The sequence below is a fragment of the Nannospalax galili genome, unplaced genomic scaffold (genome assembly GCF_000622305.1).
Source record: "Nannospalax galili isolate Female #2095 unplaced genomic scaffold, S.galili_v1.0 scaffold983, whole genome shotgun sequence".
NCBI classification, from domain to species: domain Eukaryota; kingdom Metazoa; phylum Chordata; class Mammalia; order Rodentia; family Spalacidae; genus Nannospalax; species Nannospalax galili.
In genome coordinates this window covers 704,831-729,828 of record NW_008350255.1, presented here as the reverse complement: position 1 = coordinate 729,828, position 24,998 = coordinate 704,831, and the positions used below count along the sequence as shown (strand labels likewise).

At 40.3% G+C, this 24,998-nt stretch overlaps 1 protein-coding gene across 3 annotated transcripts in view; it reads left to right on the top strand.

Annotated features, from left to right (window-relative positions):
* Positions 1–24,200, top strand: part of Clint1 (clathrin interactor 1) — a 66,626-nt gene extending 42,426 nt beyond the window's left edge. For 2 of the 3 annotated variants that reach the window (XM_008847393.2, XM_029570545.1), the window contains 7 exons: positions 416–593; positions 4,300–4,546; positions 7,648–7,717; positions 15,717–15,791; positions 19,346–19,638; positions 21,216–21,420; positions 22,476–24,200. In XM_008847393.2, coding sequence (XP_008845615.1) covers positions 416–593; positions 4,300–4,546; positions 7,648–7,717; positions 15,717–15,791; positions 19,346–19,638; positions 21,216–21,420; positions 22,476–22,822 — 1,415 coding nt within the window. In that variant the 3' untranslated portion in view covers positions 22,823–24,200. The remainder of the gene's footprint in view (positions 1–415; positions 594–4,299; positions 4,547–7,647; positions 7,718–15,716; positions 15,792–19,345; positions 19,639–21,215; positions 21,421–22,475) is intronic. The other variant, XM_008847394.2, reaches the window with a different exon arrangement.
* The last annotated feature ends 798 nt before the right edge of the window (positions 24,201–24,998 follow it).

Genomic DNA, 24,998 nt, shown 5'->3' with positions numbered 1-24,998 from the left:
TTTTTGTGGTCTTTTTGAGACAGGGTCTCCCTGTAGCCCCAGCTGACCTGGAACTCACTATGTAGACCAGGCTGGCCTCGAACTCACAGAGATCCGCCTGCCTCTGCCTCCTGAGTGCTGGGATTAAAGGTGTGCGCCACCACTCCTGGCTACAACAGTATTTTTAAAAGTCTTGAATATTGTCCATTAGGGTTGGGAAGTATTCATGGAGGAAAACTTTTGAATCTGTATTCCTGATGATTCCCTTAGTGCTGGGTATGCATGCTGCACTGTGCTGTGACTCAGTTGATGCAGCACTGTGGAGCTTTCTGTTTTCCTTTAAAAACAATTTTATTATGAGAAGTAGCATCAAAAATAAGGACTATGTTGAATTTAACATCCTTAAAGTTGTTTATTTTTAAAATGTATTATACAGGTGAAAGATACGACCCTGAGCCCAGATCAAAATGGGATGAGGAGTGGGATAAAAACAAGAGTGCTTTTCCATTCAGCGATAAATTAGGTGAACTAAGTGATAAAATCGGAAGCACAATTGATGACACCATCAGCAAGTTCCGGAGGAAAGATAGAGAAGACTCTCCAGAAAGGTGCAGGTGTGAATGAACATTTTGTCTTTGAGTCCCTTCCAAAGCATGCAAAATGTATGCTGCTGGGTGTTTTGTTTTAATTTGGGAGTTATTCATATTATCTGAGATTGTTTTTGTTTTTGTTTTTGTCTTTTTGAGACAGGGTCTCCCTGTAGTCCCAGCAGACCTGAACTCACTATGTAGACCAGGCTGGCTTTGAACTCACAGTGATCCACCTGCCTTTGCCTCCTGAGTGCTGGGACTAAAGGCATGTGCCATCACACCCAGGGTTGAAGTCTTTTAAAAGAGATTTCCATAGAAGAATCAGGGTCACAGAAAAGCTACATAAAGTACAGAAGGCTGCTACTTCCCCCTGCTCCCCCAGAGCGTCTCATGTTAAGATGCTGCGCTAGTTCAGTGCATTTGTTAACAGCTGACAAGCCAATATTGGTATACTTAATTAAAATATGATGTCGGGGGTTACCATATTAAATAGTTCATTTTTCCACCAGCATTATCTTTGATTCCAGGTATATAATATTCACCAATAAAGAGTTACATAGAATGTCACCCCTAAAATGTCCTATGCAACAACGTGGAACCATTCATGAATTGGCTGGTCATCCTTGCAGGAGCCATGTAATACCGTCCTCCCAGGTTCACTCTTTGTGCTACGGAAGCAGCACTGGCAGCTGTTTTCATGACCAGATCAGACGCAAGTGCTGTTGGTAGCAGAGCTGTGTCCCACTGTTGGTGCCGCTTACCCCTGGCCTCCCCGTCTGTCCTCTGTGCTTCATTTCGAGCTTCTTAGTCTCCCCTGGAATTTTTTCCCCCAGTAAAAATTGTACATTATTTTGCATTTGAGTGGTCCAGGAATCTAAGATAATGCTGGTGGAAAAATGAAGCCTAGACAATAAGCTTTAGAAAAGGATAGAGTGTGGAACTTCCCTTCCTGTGGCATTGCGTTACTAGAAGAATCCAAGCAGAGTTCAAACCAAAAGTTGTAATACAGACCTGTATTTTCATAAACGTCATTCTCTTTGGTAGGGCAATTATATACCTAGTTTTACCTCAAACAGTAAATAAAACCTGAAACCATTCCAATGGACTATGTGGGCCTATGTGAAGTGAGTTCTTTTAGCTAAATAGTATCTCTTTCCTACCCATAGGTTGGTAGTAGTTCAGATTTATAGGTCATTGAAGTTCAATAAAACCATAATCTGATTTTGAAATAAGTTCTGAAATGTTCTCTTCAATATAATCCAGAGTCATTAAATCTCTAGGATGCCTCCTTTAAAGACTTGCAAAAATGTGATCTTTGAAGGAACAGAATTTATTTCAGTAATTCGAATGAATCTCTTTTACAACTGCTTTTTAGCTCCTTTATATTGAAAGAGCCTGTATGTGTTAATTATAAGCACTGGACTTCAGGAAATCGTGCTGACTTAAATACACTGATTTTTTTCCTTACTAATGTTCTTGTGGCCTGTGTAGGGACGTTTGTGGCTTGATTGGAAAACAGCAGCTGTATATTTGTTGCTGTTTCCTGAGGTGTGGGTCAGGCTTGTAGTCATGTAACTGTGTTTATCTTCCAGTTACTTTCTTTCCTCTGCCCTCCTGTCCTTGGGCTTTCTTTTCTTACTTGGTCCCTCTTTGTGTGGGTCTTCTGGTTTTCCCTGGTGGTGCTGCTGTTTGTTTTTCCTTCATCTCCTCTCAGAGGGATCTGTAAAGGCTTCTACATCACTGATGGAGAGTATTCCTGTTTAATAGTGACTGTATCACTAACTTCAGCTAGTGATAAGGCATGTTAGGAACTTTTAATTTTGGAATCTTTGTGAGAAAACAGTATGTTTTTAGACAAAGTCACATGTGATGAGGATTAGATCTGTTAATTCATTATTAGAATCAAGAATTCTTGAACGTACAAAGTATTATCTTGCATTGCAATAAAATTTGACATCAAACAGATAAGAAACAGCAATTTTATTTATAAGGTTGATGACATGACTATTTAGGTCATTTGTTGTTTGAGTTATTTCTTATCAGATCTTACACGTTTCTTGCATTTTAAGAAAGTACATATATTTAACCCCTTTGCTTTATATGAGAAGTAACTATTATTGAGTGTGTATGGGTGCCCATGTGCCATGGAGCATATATAGAGGTCAGAGGACAATTTGATATGCAATCCGGGAATTAAACTCAGGTTGTTGGGCTTACATGGCAAGCCCTCTACCGGCTGAGCCATCTTACAGGCCCATTCTTTTTAATCCTTGATTTATACAAGTCTCAAATTGGTTTGTATTTAAGTCAAAATTGCTTTAGATTAGTTTAAGTGAAATTATATCAGTAATAGTCATAGTTTAAAGGAAAAAATTGAAGTATTTTGCTCCAGGATATTTATAAATTAAACCACCTACTCTGAAATTCAGTAATACAGGTAATGGGGCGTATTTCTGTTCTTCATTTCTCTTTCTTTCTCCCTTTCTCCTTCCCTTTCTGTCCTTCCCTCCATCCCTTCTGCTTATGCCCAGGCAAAAACTCAGTGACTTCTTACTAGAGAACAGACTAGTGCTAATGTTTTCATTCCTAGCATATGAAAACCCCAGTTTTTAGCTCTCTAGATTGGTTCTTTTTGTGAGGTTTTTGGTCTCTTAGTTGGTTGATTTGCACCGTTTTAAGTTTTGAATGTGACTAAAAAGAAATTGCTTGTTTCAGAAACATTTTGAACGTAGTTAAGTTTCTGTGAAGCACAATTTTCAGTTATGTAAATGTCTGATCTGATAACAGAGGTGTATAGTATATTCCCTGGTGTTCTTCTGCATTTTCAAAAGAGACTTTACTCATTTGTGTTTAAATGCTATAGTATTTTTAAGCTGTTCAATGAAATTGTTATGTTTCGGGGGAGGGGTATTTGTTTAGTTATGTTTTTCCCTCTGAGACAGAGTTTCATGTAGCCCAAACTGACCTCAGACTTTTCGTGTAGGCAAGGATGACCCTAAGCTCCTGACCTTCCTTCCTCCACCTCCCAAATGGTGAGAATAAAGAGATGTGTCACCATGCCCAACCTGTTGTAATATTTGTATTATGTAACTTGCATTAGTACCTGAGACTCACTGACAAAATTGTTCTAGAAATAGAATTCAGGGAGCTGGGAGTGGCATCATGTATGTAACCCCAGCACTTGGGAGGTGGAAGCAGGAGATTCAGGAGTTCAAGATCATCTTTGGCCATATAGTGAGTTTGAGACCAGGTAGGGCTATACAAGACCATGCCTTTTTTGAAAAATCAATAATTTTATTAATGAGTGACAATTGAATTGTGACGTTTTCACACAATCCAATAGAGAAAATGGTTTCATGGTGCTTGATGCACTAGAATCATAGCCAATTCTCATTTAATGCTACTATTTTACCTCTGAATTAAGTTTTAAATCTGTAATAAACATTGAGGTATTTTAGGCATCTTTTGCTGGTGCACGTTTATGTAAATCCTTTTCTGGAGCTCCCCTGTTTCAGACCAACAAGGGAATTCTGCACATCCCTCTTCCCTCCCCAGTGCATACATATCATTATTCGGCAGCCTAAATAACTTCGTGTTGCTCCCTGTCAGATAGTCAAAGTGTGGGATTTGGAGTTAATGCATCTGAAATTCTTTCACTCAAACCACTGAGGACTCCTTCTTAAAATATTCCAAAGTCTTATTATTTTGCTTCATTTTTAATATCTTTTAGTGACAGCGATGAGGAAAAGAAAGCGAGGCGAGGTGGATCTCCCAGAGGTGAATTCAAAGATGAAGAGGAAACTGTGACGACAAAGCACATCCACATCACACAGGCCACAGAGACCACCACAACCCGACACAAGCGCACAGCAAACCCTTCTAAAACCATTGATCTTGGAGCAGCGGCACATTACACGGGGGACAAAGCCAGCCCAGATCAGAATGCTTCAACCCACACACCTCAGTCTTCAGCCAAGGTGCAAGCAGCAGCGGTCTGCACAACACGATTTTGTTTTATTCTCTTAAACTGCTTTCAGAATTCCCACATTAGAAATGTTGGGCATCGGTCATATTAATTATAGATCATCTGGCATGTATTACTCAGTCATTAATAACAAGAGATCTCTTTGGGGTAAGAAACTGGTCCAAGTGCTGAATGATTGTCTATCTACCTTCTGTGAAAAGTGGGAAGGACACTGTTGTTGAATGTGGGGAAGGTTGTGAGTTCCACTGTAGTACATCAGCTCCCATCTAATACCACCAGGGCTACCAAGCCATGGCTCATTCACTAGTGAAAACAGGAGTATTTGAAAGTTTTAAGAAACGGTAAAAGAGCAGGAGACTGGCACTGTAACTTGGTGGTAGAATGCTTGCCTAGCATTTGTGAGGCCCTGGGTTCCATCATTCAAACTATAAAGTGGGGACGGGCCAGAGAAGACAGCAAAAAAGAGAAGAAGAGCTAGAGAGATGCCTCAGTGGTTAAGAGCTCTTGTGCTCTTGCAGAGAACCCAGGTTCAGTTCACAGTGCCCATGTCAGGAGGTTCACGGCCTCCTGTGACTCCAGCTCTTGGAGATCCATGCCCTCTTAGTGCATGCGCATATGCGCTCTCTCTCTCTCTCTCTCTCTCTCTCACAAAAATACAAAGATCTTTTTTTAAAAAACGGGGGACGTGGTGGCGCATGCCTTTGAGCACTTGGGAGGCAGACACAAGTGGATCTCTGTGAGTTCAAGGCCAGCCTGGTCTACATAGTGAATTCCAGGTCAGCTGGGGCTACAGGGACACTCTGCCTCAAAAAAGCCAAAAAAAAAAAAAACCAAACCAAAAACCTGTCTGGCAACTAGGAAGCTCTATGCTCATGTTTAATAAAAAAGGAAAGGGGAGCTGAAGAGGTAGCCCTGTGGGAGGAAGGTTTCATCTAACGTGGAGGTGGCAGCTATAAAGGAGGGGCCATTTGCCCCGTCTTTACTGTGGTCGGTAATGGGTGTACCTAAATGACAAGTATCCCTCTGGCCTCCTGCCACTAGAATGAAATCTACCTAGAGATAATTGGCCACAAGCCAGTCTTTTAGACAGAAAATCTGCCAGAAAAGAATCTGCCCTGGAAGATTAAAATTTTGTCTTTTTATTTATTTTTTTTCTTTTATCTTTTCCAGCTGATACTACTTATATCATTGCAACAAAAGTAGCTAAAAGCTGGGAGAAACATTTTTCTCTGTATCCCAGAAATTATAAATGACTTTGAAAAGAAAGCCAGGCATATTTAATACTTTGTCAGTTTTTGCCACGCCTTCTGAACTGGTGTGTGATACTCATTCTTACTGTTTTTTATTCTTAGGGTTTACTTTTTCCCCAGTTTTGACAAAAATCCTCAAAATTAAAACTTTAGTTATGGTCAAAGAGAGATGCTGGCTGTATTATGTCCTTGTAGTCGTAGAAGACCCTTTCTGTAGGTCAGTGATTGCTATATAGAATTTGATAACCATAACAATAGAAACCCTAATATATGACTGTCTTAGAGAACTCACCTTAGGTTTTATGAGGAAAATCACCCAAACTTCAGTAGTTATTAACAGTAAATTGACCTTTGTCACTTGTCATATGGAGAAGTATTAGGGATGAAGCAGGGCCTTGTGTATGCTATGTTAGCACTCTGCCACTGGACTACAGTCCATATCTCACATGTTAAAGCATTTTAAATATTAGTTCGTAGTATGACTTGAATATGTCACTTTGCCTTAAGTATTTTAGGTTTTAGTAAAAGCTGTGGATCTTTTGAGCCAGAGTCTCCTTTGGAGCCCAGGCTGGCCTTGAACTTGTGATCCTCCTGTCTCTGCTTCTCTAGTGCTAAGATTTTTGTTTTTGCTTTATTACTATTTTTAGAAAATATATAGAAAGCTGAAGTTTTTGAAAAGTTACACAACTGTTCCAGATCTCTTACAACTGAAAGGCCTTTTTGAATTACACTATAATATTTTCATTTTCAAAGTACCAGTTACCTTATGTTTCCCCCCCAGTATCTAAAACTTCAGTTCTAATTTAATGTGTATGCGTTGAGTATAGAGGGCATAGGTATCGTAGTGCTTATGGATACCATGGAGAAGACAAAAATAGTAGAAACCCAAGCGCCATCATTTACTTTGGGAATTGAATATGAAACATCAGTTTATCAGACCACATAGAATCATACTAATTTATTTTATGTCATTTATTTATTTGGTTTTTTGGGGGGTGGTTGGTTAGGTGTTTGTTTTGAGACAGGGTCTTGATATGTAGCTGTGGCTGGCCTGGAATTCACGGAGCTCCACCTGCCTCTGCCCCCTGAGTGCAGGGATTAAAGGTGTGCACCACCACATCCAGCACTATACTGATTTTTTTGTATCAGTTGTTTGATGTAGTTCATAGAGTTCTAGAGCAAGATAGGAATTTGGTCTATAATGGGTACGAATCCTTGAAATTACACAGAGGAACCTTATAAGACTGGAGGCCAGAATCTTACTCTAGACAGGATTCTGTGATTTTAATAAAACAAACAAAAATAAACACACACGCACACGCATGTGCGCGCACATATATAATTGATTCTCATAGCATGGATTAAGAACTGAATATGATCTGGAAGATGTGTTTTCCAGATTGAAATGCAACATAAAAAGAAGTAAGTTAGTGGAAAGTGCAGATGTTAGAGAACAGAGCTTGGTGTGACCATGGATGCCTGGAATCCCAGCACTTGGAAAGCTGAAGCAGGAAGATTGAGAGTTCAAGGTCAGCCTGGGCTACATAGCAAGACCCTGTCTTGGGGGCTGGAGAGGTTGCTCAGTGGTTGAGATCTTTTTTTAAAGGCTGTCTGGAAAACAAAAATAAAACCATGGGGTGGATGCAACTTTAGCTGTTAGGACTTCTGCATTTCTTGTTATGTAGAATTATAGACTAGTACTCCTTTTTTTTTTTTTTTTCTTCTTTTTTTTTAAAAGAAAACTTAATCTAGCCTCATTTTGATAATTACCATAATTTACATTAAAATTGGGAATTAAAGATAGGGGTTTGTTTTCTAAGCTTACTGTTTCTGCTGTTTTCAGACTTCAGTGCCTAGCAGCAAGTCATCGGGTGACCTTGTGGACCTGTTTGATGGCAGCAGCCAGGCAGCAGGTAGGCTTCACATCAGCTTCCCTTTCCAGCATCTGTGTTTTTGGTCATTTAAAAAATGCTATGTCGCTGGGTGTGGTGGCACACGCCTTTAATCCCAGCACTTGGGAGGCAGAGGCAGGCAGATCTCTGTGAGTTCAAGGCCAGCTTGGTCTACATAGTGAGTTCCAGGACAGCTGGGGCTACAGGGAGACCCTATGTCAAAAAGACCGAAAAAAAAAAATGCTATGTCAAAGTTGGAATGAAAATATAATTACCAGCCAGGCCTGGGTAGGCCTGTAATTCCTGATACTCTGGAGGCTAAGGCAGGAGGATCACAGGTTTAGAGCAATTTAGCAAGACCATGTCTCAAAATAAAATGTAAAAAAGGACTGGGGATATAGCTCAGTGGAAGAGCACCTCCCTAGCATTTGGGAGGCTCTAGACCCAATCTCCAGTCCTGCAAAAGTACTTACTTTCCGGATTTATTATTAATGTGAAATAAGGGAGCATTGAATGTTATTTGGGGAGAATTATGTAATAGCTTTTACATGGAGAAAGTGATAATTTGGTAACTTTTTCAAGAAATCTTAATTTTCTTTGGTAGATTATTGCCTTTATAATGCTGTGAAGTTACCCTCTTGGGTTTTTTGTTTTGTTTTGTTTTAACAAATACTGATTAGGATGATTTTAATTAAAAAAAAAAATAAAAAAGTTCCAAAGTCTCTGGGCAATACTGACAAATACAGTAAATGCTAGCAAGAGTGATAGGAACTTTGCTGACATGCAGAATCTCTCCAGAAGTTTCTACCTCACTCTGTACGGGGTCCCTGCCTTCAAAGTCTTTACTGAAAGAAGGGCCTTGGAGAAGGACTGACATGAGGTCAGACTGCAGCATCATATAGAGAGGGCCAGAAAAGCCTCTTTGTGATAGTTGTAGATATTGGCGAGTAGTAATGTCACTGACTCCTTACTGCTGCCTCTCTAAATTACTAACAAAAGGTATTTCAGGATGATGTATCTACGAAAATTTTACACAGTCCAAAAGATTTTGGAGGCTTTGTAGCTTTCATTTTTAATCTCTCTCTCTCCCTCTCCCTCTCCCTCTCCCTCTCCCTCTCTCCCTCTCTCCCTCTCTCCCATCTCTGTCTCTGTCTCTCTCTCTGTCTCTCTCTCTCTCTCTCTCTCTCTGTCTCTCTCTCTCTCTCTCTCTCTCCAGGGTCTCCCCTGTAGCTCCAACTGTCCTGGAACTCTGGAACTCGCTATGTAGACCAGGCTGGCCTCAGTCTCACAGAGGTCCTCCTCCCTCTGCCTCCTGAGTGCTGAAGTGAAAGACATGCACCACTGTGCCCTGCCATTTTTAATCTCATCTGAGACTAACTTGGAGATGAGAAAAGCTATATTATAATTTATAATTACAGTTTATTTCTTTTTACGACAAGATGTGTTACTCTCCATATTTTAGTGACTCTCCCTCAAGCTTTCATTCTTGTTGTCAAAACAGATAGCCTCAGATTCACTCCCTTCTCCATCATTTGCCAGCAAACGTTGATGTGGACACTGGTCTAGAATTCTTAAGCCCTTGGAAAGATCAAATGAGAGAGGTAATCATTAGTCAAATGATCACAACTAGAAATAAGTATCTAGTTGTGAACATAGCAAATGCTATAGGGGAAAGGGGTATTACCCACCAAGCATATTAGAAGATTGCTGTGAGCTGGGGGAATGGCACAGGCCTGTAATCACAGTACCTAGGAAGCCAACTCGGGAGGACCACTTGACAAGCCTCAGGAGTTTCAGAGAGAGGAGGGGGAAGGAGAGGAAAAGATCAAATAAACCATTTTACCAAGACTTTCTCATCACTGAGGTTGAAGATTGGAAGTCAAAACAAATGTGTGCTAGATTTTTAGTAACTCGTAATAAATTGTTTCCAAGTAAGTTGATACCTTAGGATTATATTTGATGACTATAGAATTTTAATACTACTGTAGTTCAAGTAAAATCCACTCAAGAAATAGAGCTTTTAAAAATTTTTCTAAGCAGGATTATGGCATAACTAATGTGTGAAATAAAGGTGCTATTCTGAGTTGTGTGTAATAAATCTTAAAAGCTGAATTGTTTTCAAACTTTTGTTTTAGCATGTAAGTGTTAAATCCATGTTGTGAATTACTTCTCATTGATAGATTAGGACATGTAATTTATAATATAAAGCCACCAATTATTTTCCTTCTTGCTTGCTGTCATAAAATTACTGGCTTAGGAATAAACATAACAAGATGTCCGGTTTGACCTAGTTCGTGAAATCCTTTAATTCCTTTCCCCCTTTTTCTATAACTATTCCTAAAATTATTTTATAAATTGACAGACTGTAATGCTCAGAGTTAGAACAGCTAGATTAGTGTTTAACAATTGATGTGCTGTCTTTTACATTTAGGATTTGAACTGTAACTTTAACTAGTAGTTAGCATACTGCCATCTGATACAGACATAGTGTCACAGAATATCAATTACTGTGGACTTCTTTGCATGAAATATTGAGCAATCAGAGAAGAATTAACTAGGAAGGTTAGATGAGTTGATGTAACTTTCTTCCTCTGTGATACCAAGATTTCTTTGAACAGAGAGAATTATTAAACACCAGCATGTTTCTCTCGCTTGGCAAGAAACTTTTGAGTGGTTTTTCTTCTCTAATGTAAACAGTAAACTGACTAATTATATACAAATAGCAATTAGTATTAATACAGTAACTGAGACAAAGTTTAAATGAAATCTGGAAGGTTTCTTGCCCTTAGTTTATCTTAATAATCTCTCTCAAAAGTAACTGAACTTGGTTTGACATCAATTATTTTTTAAATTATTTTCTCTTTGAAATAGGATGTTTAACTAGTTTTACAGATCTCCCTACAGTATTGTAGTAATCTATTTTAAATTAAGTTCTGTTATGGCAGAAAGTTAGACTTAAATCTTTAACACTTGCACATGAGGAGGTGTAAGAATCAACCACATTAACTTTGCTGTTTGTCAACACCCAGAGGTGTTTATAATAGAGCTGCTGTGCCAGCGAGGGCCACAAAGTACAGCTGAGTAGATAGGGCCCCTGTGCCGCTCACACAGCAGACAAGATTCCATGGAGAGTGTGCACATTGTCTGTGCTCCCTCCCTCCCTCCCTTTTTTTGTTTTTCTTTTTTTGTATGTGAAATAACACCCTTAGTTCTAGCATTTTCAAAAAGTATATCCATTAAAATCACTGTAGAATATCTGACCAAATTTAAAACTGCATGTGTGAAACCTAACCATTCATCAACATGTTCTTGAGACTATTTTGATACTGTCCCATTGTAGTGATCATCCTTTAAATCCATACTGGAGTGATGTTATAGTGTCTCTTGCATATAGTACATTTCTAACAAAGCATTTCAATAGGTCAGTGATAGAAAGTAGGAATTAAAATTAGCCAGGCATAGTGACTCACACCTTTAATCCCAACAGAGGCAAGTGGATCTGTGTGAGATCCAGCCCAGCATGGTCTACATAGCAAGTTCCGGGCCAGCTGGCGCTCCAGGAAGACCCTGTCTCAAAACAAACTACAACAGGAACTAAAACACCCCCCAACGAAGGACTCAGAATTAGAAAATAAGTCAATTAGAAATGAGATGCTGAAAAGCACCACGTTCTCTTACACTATAAATCTGCCTTTTGAGCTTCGTCCCTTTGTAATAAAGGAATTTAGGTCTTAACATACTGTCAGGTATATTGTGCAGTAAGTGGGATTGGAGAGGAAATGTACAGTTAGAAAGAGTTTGTAATAGACTTAGAGTTTATTCCAAGTTCACAGCATTTTTTTAAGCACTGAAATGTGTCAAATCCAAATTTTTCATAAACATTTGAACCTGTTGCTCTGCTCTGAGTAACTGCATTTTACATGAATCAGAAGCACTGGAGTGCAACCTCAATATGCCAGCTTACGTAGCATTTGCATAGAGGTTATCTCTTGCTCTAAGCCACTTACTAAAAATTAATTTTTTTAGTAAAATTTTCTCTGACTACTAAAAGTATTACATGCTCACTTTTGAAATGTAGAAAACAAGTAATTTGCCCTCATTTAAATATATAAAGCCAAGCCAGATGTGGTGGTACATGCCTTTAGGGAGGCAGAGGCAGGAGGATCTCTGTGAGTTTGAGGGGAGCCTGGCCTACATAGCGAGTTCCGGGCCAGCTAGGACCCTGTCTCAAAAATACCAAAAAATAAAAATAAATAAATATATAAAGCTAATAATAATTTTGATGAGTATTTTTTGTTGTTTGTTTTAAGTAAAGTTTTGGTGTACAACCCACGCTGACCTCACAATTTCTGAACTTTGCACCTCAGCCTTCCCACTGATGGGATTACAGATGTGCACCATGCCTGGCCCTTAATATATATTTTTTGTTTATATTCAGAAAAATGTACTGAAGTGTTTAGATTTTTTTCTTCTGTAAGTAGCTTTTCACCAGGACCATCCGGCCATTTCCTGTGGCAGTATGCTCTTTCACAGAGCTCGCTAATACTTTGTGACATCACATTGTATGTAGTTGATATAACCAAATGGTCTCTTATCTCCTAGACATTAGGTTGGTTTGGGTTTTTTCTTTGTTCTTAACAAAGCAGCACGTTAACACCTTTTCAGACTTCATTTGATAAGGAAAATATTGGATTTCATTTTGTTTTGCATTGCTTGGATGCAGGGTCTGAATGTATTTTATCAAACAGTTGTAGCTTTGCCTGTTCTGAATCTTTTTTTTTTTTCTAGTGGAGGTTACATTCATACTGATTATTCTAAAGTTTTTATAAATTATGGATAGTTTTTGTCATAGTTGCCTTATATATCAGAACTCTTCATTTTCTTTAATGTACTACATTAGAGTCTTCATTAACATTTACATTTGTGTTTTAAGCACTGTCTGGCTGTATTTTTCTTGTTTAGTATTGCTTTGGAAAATCCATGTTCCCAGCTGGTGGATGTAAATAACCTCCTTGCTGCCCTGAAAAGGCAGATGGATGTGGTTCATTTATAATGACAGCTCTCATGTGGGAATCTGGAACAATAGCTCCTGTGAAAATGAGCAGCCTTCCACGTGCAGCACTTTTTGATAGGCTCTTTTATTTACATTTCTTTAGAAATGATCTGGGGAAATGCTTCAGCATAGGAAGTTTCTGCTAAATTTAAAGCATCACCGCGGTTATCAGACATGTTGTATGGATTGTCCCTCCTAGGAGAAACTTGAACTCAATGAAATAGAGTTATGTAATCTGAAACAGTGCCTCAGAAGAATTCACATCCATCCAAAGAAGGTGTATAGCTGTGCGTGTTTCCATGCCTGCTGCAGCCACATTGCATGTAAAACCTGGAAGAATGCTTGCTGCGGAGAAACTAGGAACGCTTCTGATTTAGTTAGGGAGAAGAAAGGGAACAACAGAGCAAGTAAGGTACATGTCTGAAATACTGAATTCAGGGAGCATTTTTTAAAATCTGTTATTCGGTGCTTTTATCTGCAACATGAATTTTCTTTGTAGCTTCAAGTTAATATTTGCAGAGCTGTACTTGCTTTACATAAAAAATTACTGGTGTTTATTCACTGCTAGAATAAAGCAAGTTAAAATAATTCCTGTTTTTAAATCACTGTTGTAGTAATTGATAATCTGTTAACGGTATACTTTGATCAGTCAGTTTGACGTGACGTCATAGAAAGCACATCATAGAAAGCAAACATGAATATTAAGAACCATTTGCAGCATTCATCTCTGCTAATTGTTATTGTTATGTTCTTACTGATAGTACACATTGTACTTAGTGTTCCTCTGTGCCCCTCACATAGCATGTATATACCTGTGAGGAAGGAAAAAAAACAATCTCTATCATTTGGATGAATTTTAAAGTAGCCACATGAGCAATAGTAGTAGGAGTGGATTCTGCTTGGTGCTGGCCGGCTGGCTAGAGTCAGGATGTGTGTGTGAACGTGTATGTCTGGAGTATGGTGAAGGAATGAAGAACTTGTTATGCCTGCCTATCATTGACTAGAGAAAATGTGCATTAAAAAAAGAGCAATGCACACATATCAGAAACTGATTTCTCCATTTATTACAGCTGGCCAGCTAAGAAGGGGCATTGGTTCTAGTTTAATTAACCCAGTTGAGTGTAGCAGATGGGGCAGAATGTCTTGCAGTGATAAGACAATTCTGAAATGGCACCAGATGTTGGAAGCTGTCCCTGGTGATGTTTGAGTGCAGCCCAGATGTTGCAGTCCCACCTGGCTAGTTTTTAAGCACTGCAGGCTAAGCAGCTGTAATGTAATGTAACCTATATAATATTCACATAACACTAAAAGCACTATAATTGAGCTGCTGCTCTAGACTTCTAGGGTTGTAAGTCTTAAGAGGTAAAACTTTTAAGGACAAAAATAAGGCCAACAGACTTGAGGTTTTAGATCTTTAGCTATTTCGTTGATAATTGACTAGAAGAAAATAAAATACTAAAACTTAAGATATTATTTATTGTACACATTGTTGGTCTACAGAGTGAGTTCCAGGTCAACTGGGCTATAATGAGTGAGAGCAAGAGCAAGAGCGAGAGTGTGCATGAGAGAGAAGCAAGAAAGAAAAAACTACATTCATAGGCACAGCACTCGGGAGGCAGAGGCAGGCGGATCCCTGTGAGTTCAAGGCCAGCCTGGTCTACATAGTGAGTTCCAGGACAGCTGGGGCTTGGGAGACCCTGTCTCAGAAAGACCAAAAAAAAAAAAAAATAAAAAAAAAAAAAAAAAAAAAAAAAAAAAAAAAAGTATTTAATCTTTCATTCAGGAACAAGGGGAAGTGCACCCAGGCTGGTCTGTACATTGATTTTTCTCCCTCTGTTTAAAATGAGTTTTATATGAATCAACTTCAGGGTTTTTTCTCCAACATTTTATTTTTAAAACTTTGAAACATGGAGGCTGGAGAGATGGCAAGAGTGGTTAAAATCATGTCCTGCTCTTACAGAGGACTCAGGTTCAGTTCCTAGCACCTATGTCAGGCAGTTCACAACCGCCTGTGATTCCAGCCCCAGGGGATCCCAATGCCCTCTCCTGGCCACTGGGTCCTCAAGTGCATGTGTTACACATTCATGTAGACATACACCTGAATAAAGTAAATAAGTGAAACTTTTCCTGATTTTCTTTGTAGTTCTTTGTCACATAGCTTGCTCTGTACCATTTGAGAGAAAATTTTAAACATTGTGATATCCGTCCCTAAAATACTTTGGCTTAAATCTCACAAGGACCTTTCTTTTTATAATCCTGTAACTATATTTGAAAATTTTTTATTTCGTTAAAAACAATATACATTTATTCAGCAGCAATGTTACATTTCAGAATTGTACAGTAAAAAAAGTTAATTTCTCAGTGCTTATAAATTCCTCTTTGAAGTTCAGGAACAATAAATTGGCATTCCCCAGAATTTCTTAGAAATTTCAAATTTATAATTTTGAAAATGCTTTTAATATTTACATTATATTGTTTGGCTCAATTCAATTTAAATTAAATTTTAATGGAGAAGTTTTACATGAAAGTAATATTACCGTATAATAACAGACTGTGTACTCATTGCCTCACTTTCTGTCACTAGGCTGCCATTTATTTATGCCCAGTAGGTCAAGGCTGGTGCCCTGTACTGGCATGGTGTCTGTCTTACCCAGCAGTGTTTTGCTCGGGTTGAAGTACCAAGGCAAGGTTCTTATAGAGTATCGCTGGCAGGCACTGTTCACCGTACTCTGCTCATGATGCTTTACTGAGGAATGGCCTTCTGTAGATGTATGTCATGGGTCTCGCTGGGTAGAGAAATGAAGGATGTCAGAAGTCCGAGAGGCTCCAGGCAGCAAGGCGTGATGAGAGCCTTGGTGAACGGTGGGCCTGGGCACTGTACGTTCCTAAAAAGGCTTCCTGAGATTGTTAACAGTTGTTCTCTAGCTCAGTCAGCTTAAAACATTTCTCTCATTTCTCACCTTCTAGGAGGATCAGCTGATTTTTTAGGGGGATTTGCAGACTTTGGCTCAGCTGCTGCATCGGGCAGTTTCCCTTCCCAAGGTAGGAGGTGATTTGATTGTCTAGAACCAGGGACATGGAACAGCTATCAGCTGTTATTAGCAGCTTCTGCTAATCTGCTCTTTTCAATCCTTCTGGTATTTATGATTCATAATTACCTAACAATTTATTCACATATATTTTATTGGGCCAGTGTCTTAAGTGTACCGGACAAATTAAGTTAGTTGTAGACTATTCAAACTCAACTGAAGGAAATTTCCCATAGTCATACCGTTTAGTTTCCCAGGGACTAATATAAATACACATTATGTCGTTTGAGAGATAAAACACTGTGATTTACATTGACCCGATTTTCCAGGAATGAAACTTGCCAGCTCTCTAGAACAGAGCTAATGCTACCTGTTGGTTGTTCAGGGACAGAATTGTGTCTGTAGAAGTAAATATGTAGAGTACAGGCTATCTCCTTGCTTTGTCTTTTCCCAGCAGATGGTAAAGGGATCCTGATGCTGGTTTCATAAAATCTGGGTGGTCCAAAGTTTGAGAGAGTATAGTTTAAAATTTCAGTGAACCAGGCATGATTCTCAGCACTAAGGAGGCAGAGGTGGGAAGATTTCTGTGAGATGGAGGCCAGCCTGATCTACATAGTGAGTTTCAGGCCAGCTAGGGCTACAAATGAGACTGTCTTAAATAAGTAAAAATAAAAAGCCGGGCATGGTGGCACACGCCTTTAATCCCAGCACCTGGGAGGCAGAGGCAGGCAGAGCTCTATGAGTTCAAGAACAGCCTGCCTGGTCTACATTATGAGTTTCAGGACACCTGGGGCTACAAGTGAGACTGTCTTAAAAAAATAAAAATAAAAAGCCGGGCATGGTGGTGCACACCTTTAATCCCAGCACCTTGGAGGCAGAGGCAGGCAGATCTCTGTGAGTTCAAGGCCAGCCTGGTCTACATTGTGAGTTTCAGGACAGCTGGGGCTACAAGGAGACCCTGTCTCAAAAAGATCCCCCCCCAAAAAAAAAAAAAAAAAAAAAAAATTGTAAATAAATAAGCTATACAAAGCTTACCACGAAGTGAAGCTGAAACAAAACATGTCATGGAACCAGATTGGCGTTATTACTCAGTTCAGGAGATTAATCGCTGTTACGGTAACCTGGGTTACATTTTATGTTGAGGAGCTGGAGAGATGGCTCAGCGGTTAAGAACACTGGTTGTTCTTGCAGAAGACCCGGGTTCGAATCCCCGCACCCACCGTGGCAGCTAACAGCTGTCCGTAACTCCAGTTCCAGGGGATCCGACAGCATTTTCTGGCCTCCGCGGGCATTGCATGACACGGGTGCACTTACCTACATGCAGGCAATGCACACATACACATACAATAAGAATAATAAGGGGCTGGAGAGAGAGGACAGTAGTTAAGAATACTGACTGTTCTTGCAGAAGACCTGGGTTCGAATCCCAGCACCCACATGGCAGAGGCAGGCGGATCTCTGTGAGTTTGAGTCTAGCCTGGACTTCATAGCAAATCCAGGCCAGCTGGGGCTACAGGGAGACCATGTCTCCAAAAAAAAAAATCTCAGTACTTTGATATGGAATGTGTTTTGACCTCATAATTATACTTTAAAGTATAGTAATGGGAGTGTTTTGAGTGCTTTTTAAAAGTGTTAGCATGAGGTAGTTTTGTTTTTGTTTTGTTTTTGTTTATTATTTTTATTTTATGTGTTTGTATTTATTGCCTGCATGTAGGTAAGTGCACCCGTGTCGTGCAATGCCCACGGAGGTCAGAAGAGGCTGCCATCCTCAGGGCTCCACCTAGTCCCTGACCCTGTCCCTCCTCAGGGCTCCACCTAGTCCCCGACCCTGCCCATTCTCAGGGCTCCACCTAGTCCCTGACCCTGTCCATCCTCAGGGCTCCATCTAGTCCCCGACCCTGTCCATCCTCGGGGCTCCATCTAGTCCCTGACCCTGTCCATCCTCAGGGCTCTGTCTCTAGTCCCCGACCCTGTCCATCCTCAGGGCTCCATCTAGTCCCCGACCCTGTCCATCCTCACCCTGTCCATCCTCAGGGCTCCACCTAGTCCCTTACCCTGTCCATCCTCTGACCCTGTTGTCATTGGTGGTTTTTTTGGTTTTTTTTGTTTTTTTTTTTTTTTGGTGTTTGTTTGTTTGAGATAGGGTCTCCCTGTAGCCCCAACTGGCCTGGAAAGCACTGTGTAGACCAGGTTGGCCTCTATCTCACAGACATCTGCTTGCCTCTGCCTCCCAAGTCCTGGGATTTAAGGTGTATGCCACCAAGCACAGCTGATACAACTTAAAAAATTTTTTTTATTTATTGCTGTTGCTGTATGTGTGTATGTGTGTATGTATGTGTGTGTCCAAGTGTGTCCACACGCTGTGTCTGGAAGCCAGGGGCTGACATCCAGTGTCTTCCTTAATTGTTCTCTACTGTATTTTTTGAGACAGGGTCTCACTAAACCTAAAGATCAGCCTTTCAGTTAGACTTGCTAATGAGCAAGCCCCAGGGATCCTCTTGTCTCTGCATGCCTTGAATGAGGATTACAGGTGTGTGCCACTGGCCTTGGCTTTTACAGGGGCCATGGGGATTGAAACCCAAATCTTTATGCTTGCACAGCAAACACTTTACCATCTATAGCATTTCTAAAGCTCAATTAGTCTCACCTAAATATTTCTCCTCTATAATTTTCTTCAATGTGTTCGCATCCTTCAAGGTTAACATGAGATATAAACATCTTCCTGAAAGCATTGTGACGGTCCTTACCAAAAGCATGTGTCACTTTCTTAAGACTTACAGTAGTCTTCTTATTCCACTCCAAACATTGTGCTGCCATGCAGTGCACACATGTGTGTGCATGGACACTGCAATCACTTTTTTTTTTTTTTTGGTCTTTTTGAGACCAGGTCTCCCTGTAGCCCCAGCTGTCCTGGAACTCACTATGTAGACCAGGCTGGCCTTGAACTCACAGAGATCCTCCTGCCTCTGCCTCCCAAGTGCTGGGATTAAAGGCGTGCACTACCACGCCCAGCCATTTTCTTACCTTTTTATCCTCCTTGATTTCTGTTTTGTTTTGTTTTTAATAAACTTTGTATCATGAACATGAGGTTTAGGCAATTATTTGGGTATAAATTACATTTGGATCCCTCCTTGAACCTTCTAAATAATGGGTGGTCATTAAGTTTTCTTATATTACTGAGTATCTTCTCACACAATTTGGAGCTCCCAGCAGGAAGTCTAAGCAGTTTAGTGCTGCTTTCTTGTTTTTTTGAGTCCTCGGCTGGGTCGTACTTGTTTAACAGATGCAAACTTGGTTGGAGAGTTTTGATGGTGATTTCTGCTTATCACCTATAGACCTGCCAAGAGTTGGGTTTTACTTTATGTGTGAGTCTGACTTTCTCCTTTGCTACCTTGTTAGCACTCTTGCAATATTCATGAGAAAGAATGATGTCCAGATGGAGACGGGGCCTGCAGATGCTAATCTGGACGGACTCTGATCAGCTTGAATTAGTTTCAGTTCATAGATTGTTCTACTTGCTCTGTGAAACTCGGAATGCTTCCTACCCACACCTTCTTTCTGTCTTAGCAATGGCAACAAGTGGGAATGGAGACTTTGGTGACTGGAGTGCCTTCAACCAAGCCCCATCAGGCCCTGTTGTTTCTGGTGGTGAGCTCTTTGGCAGTGCCCCACAGCCTGCAGTAGAACTCATCAGTGGCTCACAGCCATCACTAGGCCCACCTCCTGCTGCCTCAAACTCTTCAGACCTGTTTGATCTTATGGGGGCATCCCAGGCAACCATGACATCTTCCCAGAGTATGAATTTCTCTCTCATGAGCACTAACACTGTGGGACTGGGTTTGCCCACGTCAAGATCACAGGTAAGTTGTCTGCTTCCCCTGGAAATTGTGATTTACAATTTTTTTTCCTCCGTGTGTGAGTGTATGTGTGAACATACACGTGTCTGTAGAGTCATGTGCTGCTTAAGGGTGGACATAGTTTGAGAAGTACATAGCTAACCATTATTAGAATCATTGTGCCAAACATGATGGTGTACTTAGCACAAATCGAGACGATGACACCCCTAGGAGATAAAAATCTTAACCTCACATGGCCCATTGGGGACCCAAGCATCATTAGGTGGCACATGGCTTCATGACTCTGAGAGTGAGTGTGTGTGTGGGGGGGGGTGTTGTACCCCCTTTTTGCACACAGCATTTCTCTTGCACTCTACTTCAATGGAGTCATTGTCGTTCTGAGGGGCAAGGCCTTCTTACCCATTTATAGTTGCCAAAATGACAAACATGGCGCCTGCCACAAAGAAATGGACTGACATCTGCTGAGTCACAACAGATTGGGATTCAGCAGTGTTTACGTCTGTCTTTAGGGCGTAGGTGCATTGTTTCCTCATGGCAAATGCTCATTAGTGCAGCTCTGGTCCTGTTGACAGTGTCACTCTGCGTCATTGCCCACGTCACCCTCACTCGCTCGGTGATAGATGGCCACCTTGTTCTGGGCCTATGTACAGCAGAGAAACACAGGTGTTTCTAGTTCATAAAGGAACCAAACAAGACAATGGGGTATTTTAGATTCACTTTTTAATAGTTTTAAGTCCAAATTGCATAATGCTAGTCTAGAATTTGAACAAACACAGTTGGAAAATGTGTGTCTGGGTTGTACCACAAACTTGCCAGCTTTGACACAAGTTACTAAGAATATTTGTTTCCAGTGCTAGTCACTCATTTGTAATGTGTAGACTCCTCTTTTGGATATTAGGATGAAGGATGAGAAGAAAGAAGCAGAAAGGTGACTGCTATGTGTGACAAGCTGGCTCTGCTGTGGTTTCCAAGGAGCCCAGCCAGCCCTCGCTCTCACTCTGCACTGGTAGACTTTCCTTCTGCTGCTCCCAGTCCTCTCCTTTTTGTTCCTCTCTCATCATCATCCTTAGTAACCACCAGGTGCCTCTGCTTCTTTCTTCTGAGTTTCTCCTTCCTCCTAAGTTGGTCTTGTGCATAATCAAGTTCCACTGGTATCATTCCACTCACTGTAGGCGGCAGAGCTTTGCAGAGTGGGTAACGCCAGCTGATGTGTGAGGTGTAACTTGATGCTTACTGTTTGGCCTTTATAACATGAACAGACATACCTGAATTCTGTTTTTTATAAGAATAAATTTCCATCTGTGTTTCCTTAAATTGTACTAACCTGGCAGATGGTACTCTGGTTACTGCCCAGCCTCCTGTCCTTTGATGTATACTCAATAAACTGTTTTCTTTCTTAGGGGGAAAAAAAGCTATTAGATGCTGGGTTACAAGAGAAAAACAATTCAGGACATTGAAGACATTAGTATAGGATAGTTGTGGTTATTTTCTGTCTTAGGAATTCATTGTTGTTAAAATTGTTACCTGATAATCTGTATGGAACAGATGCTTAATTTCTAGAGCATGTTTTTATTTTCCAGCCTTTGCAAAATGTTAGCACAGTGCTGCAGAAGCCTAATCCTCTCTATAATCAGAATACAGATATGGTCCAGAAGTCAGTCAGCAAAACCCTGCCCTCCACTTGGTCTGACCCCAGTGTAAACATCAGTCTAGACAACTTACTACCTGGTATGCAGCCTTCCAAACCCCAGCAGCCATCGCTCAATACAATGATTCAACAACAGAGTAAGTTCCCTTAGCACACCCCACTTCTTTGCATGCCTCAAACCTTGCCCTGATTCCAGGACTGCTTCAAGCATTAAAATAAAAATACATGACATAGGCTACAGGGTGGTGAAGGTTAATGGGTACTTACCCAAGGTCTCTTTCTACATAGTGTTCACTTGCTGCCCTTTAGCCGACTCTGGCTGATTTCGTATTCTGCTCTCACTATATGATAGCATCTCTCAGTGTTAGGGGCCTGATCACTGAAAGAAAAGTATTTGTGGTTGGGCGAAGTGGTACAGGCCTATAGTCCCAGCACTTAGGAGGCTTATGAGTTCAAAGGCAGCCTGAGCTATATGATGAGATTGTTAGAAAGCCATGTGCTGGGATGTAGCTCAGTGGTGACAGCACTTCAAAAGTTTTTTGATTGCTGTACATTTGTTATTTTACAAACAATGATGAAGAAACAAAACTCATCTGAATTCCATAGTCCAGGGCAATTGCTTCCGTCTTTTTCCGTGTACTGTAAGTGACATGTAGAATGAGTTCATCTATACTTTTTCTCCAGTTCTTACTCAATAACACCCAGTTATGATGACTTTTTCTGTGATGAACATTAGGAAAACTGATTTTTAGAATTAGCTTTTTATCAGTACGCTCCTCCAGATCATTGAAATTGTCTTTACGTTTTCTACTATAACTAGAATTTTGTATGCATTTTGAACGTCTGCTTTTTTTCCTTAATATAATGTTCTTAGTCAAAAGATACAAACTTTCTTAAGGTTTTAGATAGACACAGGTGTTTGACAGTTTATTCTGTAGGATTCAGCAGTGGATTTTGTAGGAACGTGTGGGGTCTTGTTCTCCCACTGCTGCTGTTTCTGCATCTCAGGGAAACAGGCCATATTCCCTGTGCATTTGTGGCGAGTAGCCAAGGCAAATGAATTGATTTCTCTTAGCAGTCATTGTCCAGGAATCATATTGGGGTTAGAAACACTGACTATAAGGAAACTGGCTGGTGGGCATATCTTAGGGATTCACCTTGTAAAGCTCCTCTCTCTCCTCCCTTCCTGCAGATATGCAGCAGCCTCTGAATGTGATGACGCAGAGCTTTGGAGCTGTGAACCTCAGCTCTCCATCAAACATGCTTCCTGCCCGGCCACAAACTAATCCTCTGATGGGGGGACCCATGCCTGTGAATATGCCCAGTGTGATAACAGGCACCATGGGAATGCCCCCCTTGGGTAACACTGCAATGATGAGCCAGAGCATGCTGGGCATGAACATGAACATGGGAATGTCCTCCACAGGCATGGGCTTGACAGGCACCATGGGAATGGGCATGCCCAACATGGCCATGCCTTCTGGAACTGTGCAACCCAAGCAAGATGCCTTTGCAAACTTTGCCAACTTTAGCAAGTAAGAGATTGTAAAGCAGCAGATGGAACGAAGAATTTTTAGCAGTGCAAATAGGTGATGTTGGGATGGAAAATGCTAATCAGTTTCCCTTTTATCAGTTAATTAAAATAAACCCACCTAAAGAACCAAAAAATGCTGTTATTGAAGTGAGGTGTCCAGTGTTTGAGAAGGCCGCGCGAGCTCTTCCGACAAGGCAGTCAGGACCATTTGCCCCATGAAGATACACCACAAATGGGCCGGCGAGACCACTGAAAGCCTTTCTGGTTGGAGAGCCCGTTTAACAGCATCGTTTGTGGCAAGACTGGCCTGGGGCTGAATAAATGTGCTTGAATCTCTAATTTTATACTTTTCTTTTCCTGAGGAACTTGATTTTTCCGTCCCTGAATCACCTTGTCATAATTGGGTCCGTTCCTTTTACTAACACTCTCGAGTCCATATATGAAATCATTAAAGTTGGATGATCAGTTTTTTATAAAAATATATATTTTTGTCCAAAAAAAAAAAAAACCACATACATATGTGATAATGGCTAATCAAAGGTAACTGGAATGTATATACTTTTGCTAATGTTCCAGCAACACTGCTAATGTACCATCCAAATTTTTATGATGACACAGCCTCTCCCAGCAGTTGCCAAGCACTGCAGGACCTCCCCTGTCTTCTGCTAGAATTATCCTGCGCGGAACTCAGAAAAGTATTTTTTTCAGGACTGCTCTGTGGTTTCCTTTAAAAGAAGAAAAACTAGCGGTTTCTGTTCGTTCGGCTCACCATGCCCTTCACTTGGCCGTGATTCACACGGCAAGGCTCCCTTCCGAGTGTGCCCTTGTAGCCATCGTCCGAGCCGGAGACAGTCAAGAGAGAAGAATATTTATTTTTATCTTTTTGGTGTCTTTTCAAAAAGTTGAAACGGTAAAAATACATTAAAACCTTAAGTTAAATATAAATGTTAGGACTCAGCAATGTTCACATTTAGATTTTATACAGTGTTGTTTTGTTTGGTTTTGAGTGTACATAATACAGCCATTAGCAATATGGTTCCAATAGAGAAGTTCAATATATATTATTAAAGGAGACCTGTAGCAGTCAAAGATTTTATTGATTTAATGACAAATAAAGGAAATTAATTAAAATGTTTTTGTTTTCCTGCTGTGATTCTGCATTAAGCTCACATGAAAATCATGATGCTAGAGTTTGGAATGCAAAATTAAATGCTTTACCCTTAAGCTGGGAATATTTTTTAAAATAAATACTATAATATAGGTATCAAGTTATTACCTCTCCACTTTATGTTGAAAATTTTTTTATTAAATTGAGAAAACTTTGTTTCCATTGTAGTCATAATGTTCTGTTATATATAACATTAAAACGTTCATTAAAATCAACCTGGAACTGCTTTTTCTCTCATTCCGTTAGACATTTGAGACCATTTGGGGAAAAAATAATTATAATTTGGGCAAAGTAATTTTTATAAATAATTTAAAATTATTTAATGACTTCTCCCTTCTTTCCTATCAGGCCCCACTATAAGGAATTAAAGATGGAGCAGCAGAGATACCCTGACCTGCCCCACTCCTGCTAATGTTCCATCTACAACATTTCTAATTAGGCAGAAATTCATGTACTTCAGCTAAGTGGAAATGAAAAGTGATTCATTTCCTGAATAAGAGATGAGAGGGAGTGTAATTAGCTGACTGCGGTTTTTAATCTTTCAACAATTCCATGTGTTTAAATTAGTTTCAAAGAATAGGAGCTTTCAAGTGTTGTTACTGCAGAGCCATCTAGCTGGCCTGCACTGGGCTGGCAGCAGGGTAGGCTGTCTTCACTTACACTTGAACCCTATAATTTTAAATCATTTTTTTAAATTGAGAAGTATGTCTTCAACTCTCTTAAATATATATGGTTCTTAGAGGAAGCAAACATTTATACCTGAACACTTTTTTTCCTAATAAGATTTACCTAAACACGTTTTCCAGCCCCCACCTTCCTGTATATTATAACACTGAGGACACAAGGGGACCCCTTCCTTACTGAAGCTCAGTGTACAGCATGCCAGCTTCACAGTGGTTTTTTTGTTTGTTTCAAAACCCACAACAGAGAAAAGCCAAGAGCTCCTTAGCTGAGGGCCTGTACAGTTTGTTTTATTTCTTGAGACCAGGTCTTCATACATAGCCAGACTGACC